The following is an 11,359-nucleotide window of genomic DNA, read 5'->3' on the forward strand; positions in this document are numbered from 1 at the left end:
CACACACACACACACACACACACACACACACACACACACACACACACACACACACTATGACATATAGATGTCTTACATCTGACTCTGGCTCTCTATCTCTGCTCTCCTCTCCTCCTCTTCTCTCTTCTGTTTCTCGTCGGTGTTTCTCTTGCTCAGTGTCCGGCCGAACATGTCGGTTCGGTCGGGGGGTGAGCCACCTCTGTCCCTCCTGCTGTCTGACCTCGAGCGGGACCTTCTGCTCCTCTTCAGTTCCTTTGACCTGCTCCTTTTCTTGCTGGATTTGGATTTGGATCTGGAGCGGCTCCGTTTGCGGCTGTGTTTTGAGTGTTTGGAACGGGACGCGCTGCGGCTCCGGGAGCGACCCATATTCTGCACGAATAAATCCGACTGAAACCGCTAAAGAGGGTCTTATGAGTGCAGCACGGTCTGCAGCGACCTCGTGTAATATTATGTGACGGCTACCTGTGTAATTGTTTAATATAAGCTCGTTTAATCAGAAATTTGGCTGTTTTCTGCTCCAGTGAATCTGCGGAATCAAACAATATGGCGACCGCCTCCAGTCTTCCTTTTCCCAGAATGCAACGGGTTCGGCTCTTATCGGAAATGTCCGGGCTGATGCCGAGTGGGTGAGCAACACGAGACTGGAGTCTGCGGAAGCATGAAGGCAGAACTCGCTGAGGTATCTTCACACAAAACCACGTCGATGACTACAAAGCAGAAGCCCTTTTCCCCCCAAACAACTGCATGCCTCACAGTATTTTAGTACTACACAACGCATTATAAGCGGTATACAGTTGTTATTGTGGATACAACTGCATATTTTGGCAAATCCAAAGGTCATCCAGGTGGTCATGAAGAAAAAAGGTCACTGTCCACATTATATTCTGTCCACATACTGTATGCAACATTATTTCTTTAAGCCAATGAGTGGAATACTGTTTTTTTTTTAAGTAGGCTAGTAAGTGAAACAGTATTCCACACTAAAGAAGAGTAGGTATATGCTACTTTTTGTCATCACATTACATATTTAATGAGTGACATTTCAGTTACCTTTCTAGAAATAAATGTAATTTTATGTAAAATGTCTTTTTACATTTGACAGTCTGATCAGATAAGCTAAGAAAGAGATAAAACCACTGATCTATAATAGAGAATTATATAATTATATATAGATCAGTGGATAAAACTCAAAGTAGATAATACTACCAGTTCATCCAAGCTGAGTTGATAGGTTAAGTCAAGCACATTGCAGTGTGGATACAGTAGGCTATTCCAAGCATTTTTGCAAATGTAAGAGTATTATGCTATTCCGATAGCCACTTTTTCCAAATGTCAGAGGTTTGAAAGAAATACAAGCTGGTTAACAAGTTATTATCTAATGGGCAGGTCCAGACAAAATCTACAGACCTTTTTGCATCGTCTCCACTGATTTTTGAGGTTGCTGAGTGGATAAAAACTATAAAATGTGTCAAATGGAGCTGAGTGTTCCACACTCTTATTGATAGCTAAAATAATAAAATTAACCGGAATGTAGGGCCTAATAAAAAGACACGTGGTGTGCAATGTGTTGTGAATGACAGGAATGCAGAGCTTTTTGAGGAATTCTTCAGGTGCAGATTCTGTTTGGGCCTGCTAACGGGTGATTTACTGGAACGTAAGAATTTCATTGTGCAGTGCAGTCTGTGCAACTGAGAACATATACCTAACAGCTTACTGTCAACAATCTGGTTAGGCAACAGTCTACTATGCATTCCACAAAATAATAATCAGTTTCTTGCCCACTTGTTTTCGACAAAATCTTTCTGTGTACCATTCTGCTGGTCCTGTTTTAGCACATTTTGTTGGCTTCCTCGAGAGATAAGCTTATGCTAGCTCCATATGAAGACCAATTCATAACTTACTCTATTTTTGTCAGGCCCATTTGCTGACAGAACGGTCATTCTAAGATTAGGTCCAAGCCCATTCGAACTCCAGGGGAGCATTGTGACAGGCAGTTGCTTATTCTGATAAACTACAGGCTAAAAATATTCGGCCAGGGCTATTTTAAAACACACATGAGCAAAGCCATAGTGACTCCGTTTTAAGAACTGGGAAAGCGGGTCTAGATAAGAGCGGGAAAGATGACTTTCTCTTTTGTTTTTTCATGCCAAGAAAATAAGGGTTGGAATTTTGTATCAGTCATTGTCGCTCAATTTTCACACAAATTGTACAGTTCTGTGTAGGTCTCAGTATGTTATGTCTGTGTATGATTTACTTTATTTTGTGGAAAACTAAAGCCTTTTTAACCAATGGCCATAGTCCGAACATTTGCAAAATAATAATTTAAATTTCAGTTTGTTTTTCACCAAACCACATCATATGCCCTCAGATCACGACATGAGTGACCTGTGATACCTTTGCATCTTTTTCTTTAAAGTTTGAAGCAGGTCGCTATTCACTGCTATTATATAGACAAACAATTCATTTTTCTCTTTATAAACTGACACTTTATATTGTCACCACAATATATATTGTCATGCTGCCCAGCCCTATATCTTCTTTTGCGTTCCACATAAGAAAGAAAGTCATACAGGTTTGTGTGAACTATCCCTTAAACATTTATGCACTAACCACTAAGGGTGCAGTGGTTTTATGGTTCAAACTCAGTTTCTAGGTGCTGGTTGTATAAACTGCTTAGACTAGACTTAAAAGTTAGTCATCTAATTTTTTCTTCAAGACTGGTCATTAGTCAGATACATAAAAAGGTAGATGAGTCTAATTTGAAAAGTAAGACTGATAACCACTTGGTTAACTGCTAGTTGGTCAAACTAGGTCTTAAGACACAGTGGCTATATTTATGTTTACTGGCTCCAGGTCATAGGTCACATCTTTGAGCCCATAATTTATTGCCAGATACCACCAGCAAGAAGAGGCGATAGTATTTGAAAAACCTGTACACTCCAGTGTTACCAGCATCACCTCAGCAAACTCTTCTTGAGCCTGTTCATCGTTCAGTAAGGTGTGTTGTTGTAGTTGAAGAGAATTTGTTCCGTGTGAATAAGAGAAAGTTTTACCTGAGTTAGTTCGGTGTCCATGGTCATTGTAACAGAATAATGAACAAAGTTGCTTAGATGAATAATCCAGGATGAGTGGGAGAACACTGTCAGCTTTGAGATGAAACTGAGTATTTCAGGAGAAGTTATGCTAGGGATTTGTTTTTACTTGAGGAAGGACGTTTTAGTGGTTTTTCATGTTAATTTCCTAAACACAAACAAACTGTTCTCTGTTGTTTTTCCAGAGTATGTAAATAGTATTATATGTGTCTGACATAATAAGCATCAAACTAAATGACTTATATAATATACAGAATAATATACACAAAGTTGCTCAGATGAGTAATCCAGGACAAGTGGGAGAACACTGTAATTTTAGGCTGAATTTGAGATGGAACTGTGGATTTCGGGAGAAGTTATTATTGAAGTGAACGTTTCAGATACGTAGTTCAGAAAAGCTAATACAAAGAACATTTTCGCTTTCTGGAAAGCAGCAGTAATAGTTGGTAGAGGTTAGAGATTTCATTTCATTTGAGGAAGGATATTTTAGTGGTTTTTCATGTTCAATTCCTAAACACAAACAATTCTCATTCTTTTCTATAGGAAGTCAACAGTATTATATGTGTCTGACATGATCAATGAGCATCAAACTAAATGACTTAGCTACTTCCCAGCTGCTACACTAAGAACGACAGCATTTCCTTCCAGTGGAGTAACGTCACACAAAAGACAGACACCACCGCTACCTTAGGCCAGATCACTCGCTTTCAATCGAGCCATTTTACAATTCTCAAACATATTAACCTCATCTTTAAATGATTAGTTGAGCAGTATAATGCTGCTGCTTTTTCCCGCTCTTCCAACATGAATGGCCTTCATGCTACTCGAGTTAATGAAAAGTCGCGGCGCTCTTTCTTCCCCCTTTTTTGCTCGTTTGATCAAAGATGGCCTCTCCTCTCTGGCTAACCTCGCCTCTCAGTTGGCCATAGCCTCTGTCTCTTGAGGGTGAGGGCACTTAACAAACACAGGATCCCACCGCTGGGGCACATTGTCATGTTGATGTCCCAGGAGCCCTACACAAAGGGCCATTGAAGAGAGGAAAGGAGAGAAAGACCTGAGACAGAGAGAGAGGGAGAACAAGGCTCTCAGGAGGAGTTTCTTTAACCCGTCCTGCAGCGTGTGTGTGTTGAGCGGGGGAGGGTCATATACCGGCTATAGCTTCAGTGTTGTTGGTCACTGGACTGATCCTGGTCACGACTTCTTAAAGTCTCCTGGGGTTGTTTCTGCAGAGTCACCTTACTGTGTGTGTGAGGTTTCATGGAAATTCAAGAAGCTTTTCACTCCGACATGCTTCATTTGCTTGTTAACTCTGTATATGTTTCCTTTAGGCGCCATTAAAACTGTGTACCTGACATACATTGCATTAAGTTTTTCATCGCCTTTACTATTCCTCAAACGTCTCACCCTAAGAATTAAACGGTCATCAAATAACACATCCATTGTGCAGCTTATAGGAGAGGTGTGTACTGTTACGTTTGCCTGTTTTAGAGGACAAAGTGGACAAAAAAAATCAAGTGACTTCGAAAAGGGGTCTGAACCATATCTAGGTGGCTAAAAAAGGCGAATGTAACAGCGAAGACCGCAATGGAAAAAAGCCAATGGCTTTATTGTGTTTTTATCCTCAACAGTTTTTTAAATTGTAAGAGATACTTTTTATTGTGTACAGTTTATAAACTTGTCAAATACATTTCAGTTCAATTCAAAATTATAGATCTTGTCACAAAAAGTTTTGTGGAGGTTTTTTCATGTGGAAATTGACCTTATGATGTCCCATTTGAAATTTTGGGTTGAAGGGTGGGTGGGTAGGGTTGGGTATCGTTTTACTGATTTGAATCCAATTTGCAAGCTGTCTTTTTGAGGATCGATTCTGATTTGATTAGATTAGGTTTTGATTCATTTGGGTATATGTCAGTTGTAATGTATAATATTTGGCTTGCATAATATTATTGTCTGTCTGTATCACGTACAGATATATATGCTGTTATTAAGAAATGTCTACAAAGAAAAATGTATTATGGATTCCACAAAAATATTAAGCAGTGCAACATTGATAATAATACAAAATGTTTCTTGAGCACCAAGTCAGCATATTAGAATGATTTCTGAAGGAACATGTGACACTCACGATGGTAGCAATGGCCACTGACAATTAACTTTACCATTGCAGAAATAAATTCTATATTAATATAGAAAACAGTTAGTTTAAGTTATTTGTAGTAATATTAAAAAAATAAATGCAACTGTGGTGAGCATATGAGACCCAAACTTTTGAATGATACTGTATGTATTATTTTTGAATGTTTTTTTATTAAAATATTTCAGGAAAGAGAAAGAGAAATGTGGGTGTGGGATTGTTTGACTAGTAAACAACTATCCAGAACACCCTTGCAGCCATATAGAAATGCATTAAAACCACTTAGCAACCGCATAAAAACTACCCATAACATCATATAATTGTGGCAGTGATATTTGCATGGACGAACTTACTTAAAAAATGTAAAAATCTAGTTAAAGTGCTTCTCAACCACTAACAGCAGCAGCATAAAAAAAATTCAGTAATACATTTCTTACAATCCCCACAGCCTCCATTATTTGGGTGTCCCGCCCTGTCATTGGCGTAGCCAATGTTGTTATGTCTCAAACAAACACATTGCAACAGTTTGGTGCAGCTTGTGACACACTTCACCTTTCAAAAGTGTTAAAAGTTTAAATGCGGATCCAATCCATTAAATCCATTAGTTGTGGACCCAAAGCCTCTGTCATCGAAGAAAGTAGTAGTTAGTGAGCTCTCTGTCAAAGAGCATTGAGCTCTGAGACCCTCTTTTATAATAAATGGCTATATAGATGGAAGGCTGTGACAGGCCAAGCAAAGAGGTGAAAGGTCATTTCTTTAGTATTGGATTGACCTGAAAGGTGATCAGGCACAGATGAAATGTACAGGTCTGTCTCATTCGTTCCTACTCTTGCTTTTCTTGGTGAGAAGGAGAAACATTTCTCTGTGCCAATAAAAAACAAGTTATTTAACCCTTCTTTTTTTCCTTTTCCCTTATTAACTGTTTAATCTCTACGAAGAGATCCTTGAGAAAAAAGGGAGGCAGAGAGACGTTGGCAACACAGGAAAAAGAGCCTGAGAATGTCCCTGCAGGAAAAGAGCCACATCCATCACGGCTCCAAACCTCCTCTCCTCATCTCACTCTCTGTCCCATTCTCTACCTGGTCTAGAAACAATGGCTATTTCCTGCTACTGAGGCTTGAGACTGGAAGCTGGAATGACAAAGTGAATAATCATGAGAGAGAGAGAGAGCGTGAGAGACTATTCTGCATGGAAAGAAACAAGAGGCCCTAAAGTTGACGTCACCTTTGTGTGTGAGTGTGCACACGTGTGTGTACATGCATTACTTACAACTGTTTTGATGGTCAGAATAATTTATTAGCAGAACTGTACAAACATCCTCACGACAGACCACACAATGAAAATCATTGCTCATTTGTAGGGTTTTCTGGATAGAGCCTACGCTTTCTACGGCTAAGAAAGGCTTTTAAAACACTACTGGAAAAGTAATGAAGAAAAAAAGAATTGATATTATATTAGCGAAAGTACATTTTCTTATTTATTCTCTGCTCTAACATATTTCATAAGCTAGGTTTTATAGAGTAAACTAGCTCAAATGTCATAGTGATGCCTGATTTGTAAGTTAATTGTTTTTTTGCTTTTTTTGTCAAATTGTTTAAATGAATCAATTGAACTGATTCACAAATCCCTTTCATTGATTCTATTGTGAGTCAATTTGAATTACAGTGGTTTCTATAAGTCCTCATCCAGTAATCACAAATGTATGGAGACCCTGAAGTGACATTTGCAGGGGGAAAAAAAACAAATGGTAAAACTTTCACGAAACATGTAGGCCCAAGTAAGTGTACTTCTGTGGGAGGTAAGTGTGCACAAGAAACTTTCGCATGGGAAAAAAAAAACAGTCCAGTACTTACCATGGGGAAAAATAGACATACATAAACCAGATGACGGTAGATTAGAAGTTTGTCTTGCATTTGCAAACATTTTTATTAAAGTGTCAGTTTTTTTTCTGCAAATGTCATTTTAGGGGCTCTATACAAATGACTGTAAAGATCATATATGTTCATGAGTCAAATTTTGAAGTATGTTGCAGCCTTTCAGATAAAAATAGTCGTTTTTCCCTTTGTTAGTTGTGTTCCACAAGAAAACGTAACTTATCAAATGTATGTACACATATCAGATTTATAGAAACTAGTGCTGTCAAACGATTAATCGTGAGTTTTTGTTTGCATAGTATATGTGTGTGTACTGTGTATATTTATTATATTTATATAAATACATACATATATATTTAAGAAAAATATGTTACGCTTATATATTAAATAAATATATTTATATATAATATGAATTTTATGAATATAAATACATGTAAATACATGTAAATATATTCAAAATATATGCTGTATGTGTGTGTATTTATATATACATAATAAATATACATAGTACACACATATATTATGTAAACAAAAACTTTTATTTTGGATGTGATTAATCGCAATTAATCATTTGACAGCACTAATAGAAACATAAAATAAAGTTTATAGTTATCGCTGAAGAAGATTCTAAAGGTCTCCTAACACTAGAAAATTGGATGTGGACAATGAATACCGTTAAACTCTGTTTAAATGCCTGTTAGTCTCATTCATTGCATCCCTAAAGACCCCCTTAGGACCCCGCCACACTCTTTATACAACAAACACACACGCACAATGAAAGTCCCTCATGTTTGACTGATGTCCTGTAGCACAGTTAGATGTGATTGATCCGTTATATCCATCATCCCGTCTGTCCGGAGCACAGTTTGCCGTTACCCTCTCAGTCTCCACTCTCATTTTCATGCGGCGTGTGCGTGTCACTGTCACTAACCGCCCTTTTGTTTCTCACCTCGTCCGTCTCTCTGACGCTCAGTGAATCAAGCTTTTAAAGTGGGCTGGGGTTTGCATTTGCACATGCATGTCTGCTCATGTCAAACACTCATATGAATATCATTATGATCTGAGAATCTGTTTAAGGCTGTACATCTGTATGTTTGTGTTCTTGTTTAGCACTGTGCTTGTCGTTAGGTGATATCGGTGTCATCACAGGCTTTCTATTGGAGGTTAAGGTGGAAGCACAGGACCAGGGCACTGACACATTTTTCTCCTCTGAAGATAACAGTTTCTCTGAATTTGCTCAGGGAGGAGCATACTAGTGGAAAAGTATGAAAGATTTAATCGAATTATTTGCAAAAACATTATGGGAACATGTGAACTTTTATCACATCAGATATACAATCTTACTTTTTTCTTTATTTTTTACATTTCAGGTTAAGCTCCAAACAAGATACTAAAATATTTTTTTTGTATATCTCAGTGAAAATCAGGTATGTGTGTCTTCTCTGGGAAAGATTATATTCTAAAAAATGATGGCAAAAATATTTGGCTCTTTTAGTTGAGCACTGAAATTCATGCAAAATGTACTAAGATATATAGGATTTTTAAAAATATATATATTTCTTGTAATATAATTGGGTTAAGTATTAACGGTGTCTGAAGTAATGCACAATGATGTACAAATAGAATCACTCTGCTACATTAAAGTATGATCAATTAAATGATGGTAAGAATCTCCTCATCAAAGGAGCTTTAAAAAAATCACATTCGAAATGGGGTTAAGTTCCAATTGTAATCCTTTTAACTTCTCCAGAGCAGGCTTGCACTAAATTGCAGTGCCAAAGGTTACAGTTTGAAACAAAGTTGTGACTCCAGACTTCAGAGTCACATGATCCTTCAGAAATCATTCTATTATGCTGACTTGGTGCTCAAGGAGCATTAATCATTCAAATCTTTTTATTTGATTAAACTAAAAGAAACTACGTTCTCCTGGCTGTATGTCTGCATGCAAGCTCAACTGGTCCCTGAGTGAGCCGTTCATGCTGTGGTCTAGTTATTGACCGCTGAGGTCAGGTGTGATTGACAGCTCTATTAAGACTGAGAGTCCATGCGACACTTACATTCTAAATGGAGGAGTGAGAAGTTTCACCTTCTATCACCTCACAGTGATGCAGAGCTGCTTAGCACTGACACTCGCCGCAATAGTCTTGATCACTTTAAAGGATGCCCTTTAACCCACAGCTCTGACGCCAACTCCATAATATACAATACTCACAAACCACAGAGCAGCCATAAGTAATAAATCTATAAAAAGAATCAGTAAAGATAGAGCAATCATTCTAAATAGTACAATAGCGGACACATTGCTATTCAATAAGGCCACATGAACCTGGCAGAAGTTGAAAAATAAGAAATGGAGAAGAACTGTGAGCTGAATGGCTCTTTCAAGTCTACTTATTTAGCAACAACAGTGAATTATTTTTACAGATTTTGTCCATACATCATAGCTCAAAGAACACACAGGTCAAAGGACAGTGCCAACATGATGGATGTAGTATGTCTGGGAATGTATTTATACTGCTTTACGGAGCTCTGCACATGACATGCAGGGGGAAAAACAAGAAATCCTGACCTCAAATAAAGAATTTGTTCCTGCGGTTTAAGAATCTGTTCCCTCTTTTAGTTAAATCATGGCTACAATTTAACTGAATTCAAACGAGGGGATGAATTTGTACAACATGGCCGAGATGTATCTTAATTAAAATGAGGAGCGAATTTCGGGGCTCTGTAGCCTACTGAATACCTAAAGAACAGACTTCATCAATGTTCAAGTACTTTTTAAATCATAGTACTTACTCAATCTTGTATGCAAAAACAGTGTTTACAGTATCACTCTTCAAGAAGTCAGCTAAAGAAATTTTGCATTGTTTTCATATGCTTATTAGCCAAATCAAGCAGGCCAAAATGGAAAGTGACAGAGGCATTTGGTGAAGACAGCTTGTGTTTTGGAGTTCGGGTCTGGTGTATGAGAAGGCATGCGATACTTTGGCTGATATTTTTGGGTAGTTTCAGTGTGTGAGCACCTCTGACCTTCCAGATCTCCAGTATGTAGGTGGCGATTCATGGGGTGAGACAGCTGCTGCCGGTGTGTGTGTGTGTGTGTTTATTTCTTTCTTGCGAACCTACATATCCTATCCTAACAAACCATACAATGGAAAGATTATTTATTCAGCTTTCAGATGATTTATAAAATCTCGATTTTGAAAAATTGACACTTAAGACTTTTGTGGTCCAGGGTCCAAAACTTAAGGTTTTGGTCCAGGGTCACATTTTGGGATACAAATATCACTGCTGCTTACATTTGAACATTCTAAGAAGCCGTTCACACAGAACTCTTTTTTTGTCTTCCACTGCACTTCTTTTCCATAGTTTTTTTCTATAAACATGCTCTAGACGGGCATGTTTGACCATTGCACTTATGTCTTGCTTCTTTTGCAAGACATTGCACATGACACAGTATTCTACTGTAAACTGTGGCGCTCTAGTTAAAAGCAATTTAACTTTAAAAAACGTCTGTAGACCTTGCGTTTATTTTCATTCCACATCCCCCGCATCTTGTTTTTTACAATGTAAGCATGGCAATTTGGGATTTTTAAATGTTAATCTTAAATTGAAGGAATCCTGGTTTAAAAGTATGGAATTTATATATACTGTATATATATATATATATATATATATAAAGAAATCGTAGGGAGCACCCCTAAGGCCGACTGCATTCAGGCCATTCAGACTGCAGTGACAGAGATTATTATAAAAGGCAGAACCATTAGAAGAACTATGCAAGCACTGTGGTAAATCATTTGTTTTGTGATCTTTATTTCATAAATAACTCTAGTCATTCATTAATTAAAACACCATCTGCTTTATTTTCAATCGACGACTGATTTGAATTGTGTTAGCAGTGTGAGACTGAAGGCTGAAAGGTTGAAGACTGAAAGTCTTGCTGAACTTTACTGACCTGAGGAAACTGTTCAGTCTAAAATAGATGTGTCAGTACTATCTAGTGAGCTACTGTAAGTACTTAACCAGTTGTGAGTGTTTACGTTGTAGCAGCAATTCCGGGCTTTATGCTTGGACATCACCAGGAAAGCCCCTGCACAAAGGTGGCTAACACACACAGACAAATACACACACATGGTCATTACAGAGTTACACATTATTATGTGCACAAGTTAAATTTAGGTACAAGTCCTCGGTCAAGTGTATGACGTTATGGAAGCTCAGGAGTTTTTATATTATTATATTATATTATATTATATTAT

General features: G+C 37.8%; 1 protein-coding gene across 1 annotated transcript in view; it reads right to left on the bottom strand.

Annotated features, from left to right (window-relative positions):
• Positions 1 to 623, bottom strand: part of LOC107673121 (arginine and glutamate-rich protein 1-A-like) — a 12,623-nt gene extending 12,000 nt beyond the window's left edge. Inside the window, exon 1 of the mRNA XM_016466592.1 lies at positions 77 to 623. Coding sequence (XP_016322078.1) covers positions 77 to 366 — 290 coding nt within the window. The 5' untranslated portion in view covers positions 367 to 623. The remainder of the gene's footprint in view (positions 1 to 76) is intronic.
• Between the last annotated feature and the right edge of the window lie 10,736 nt (positions 624 to 11,359).

This window comes from Sinocyclocheilus anshuiensis, unplaced genomic scaffold (assembly GCF_001515605.1).
Source record: "Sinocyclocheilus anshuiensis isolate Anshui unplaced genomic scaffold, SAMN03320099.WGS_v1.1 scaffold496, whole genome shotgun sequence".
NCBI lineage: Eukaryota > Metazoa > Chordata > Actinopteri > Cypriniformes > Cyprinidae > Sinocyclocheilus > Sinocyclocheilus anshuiensis.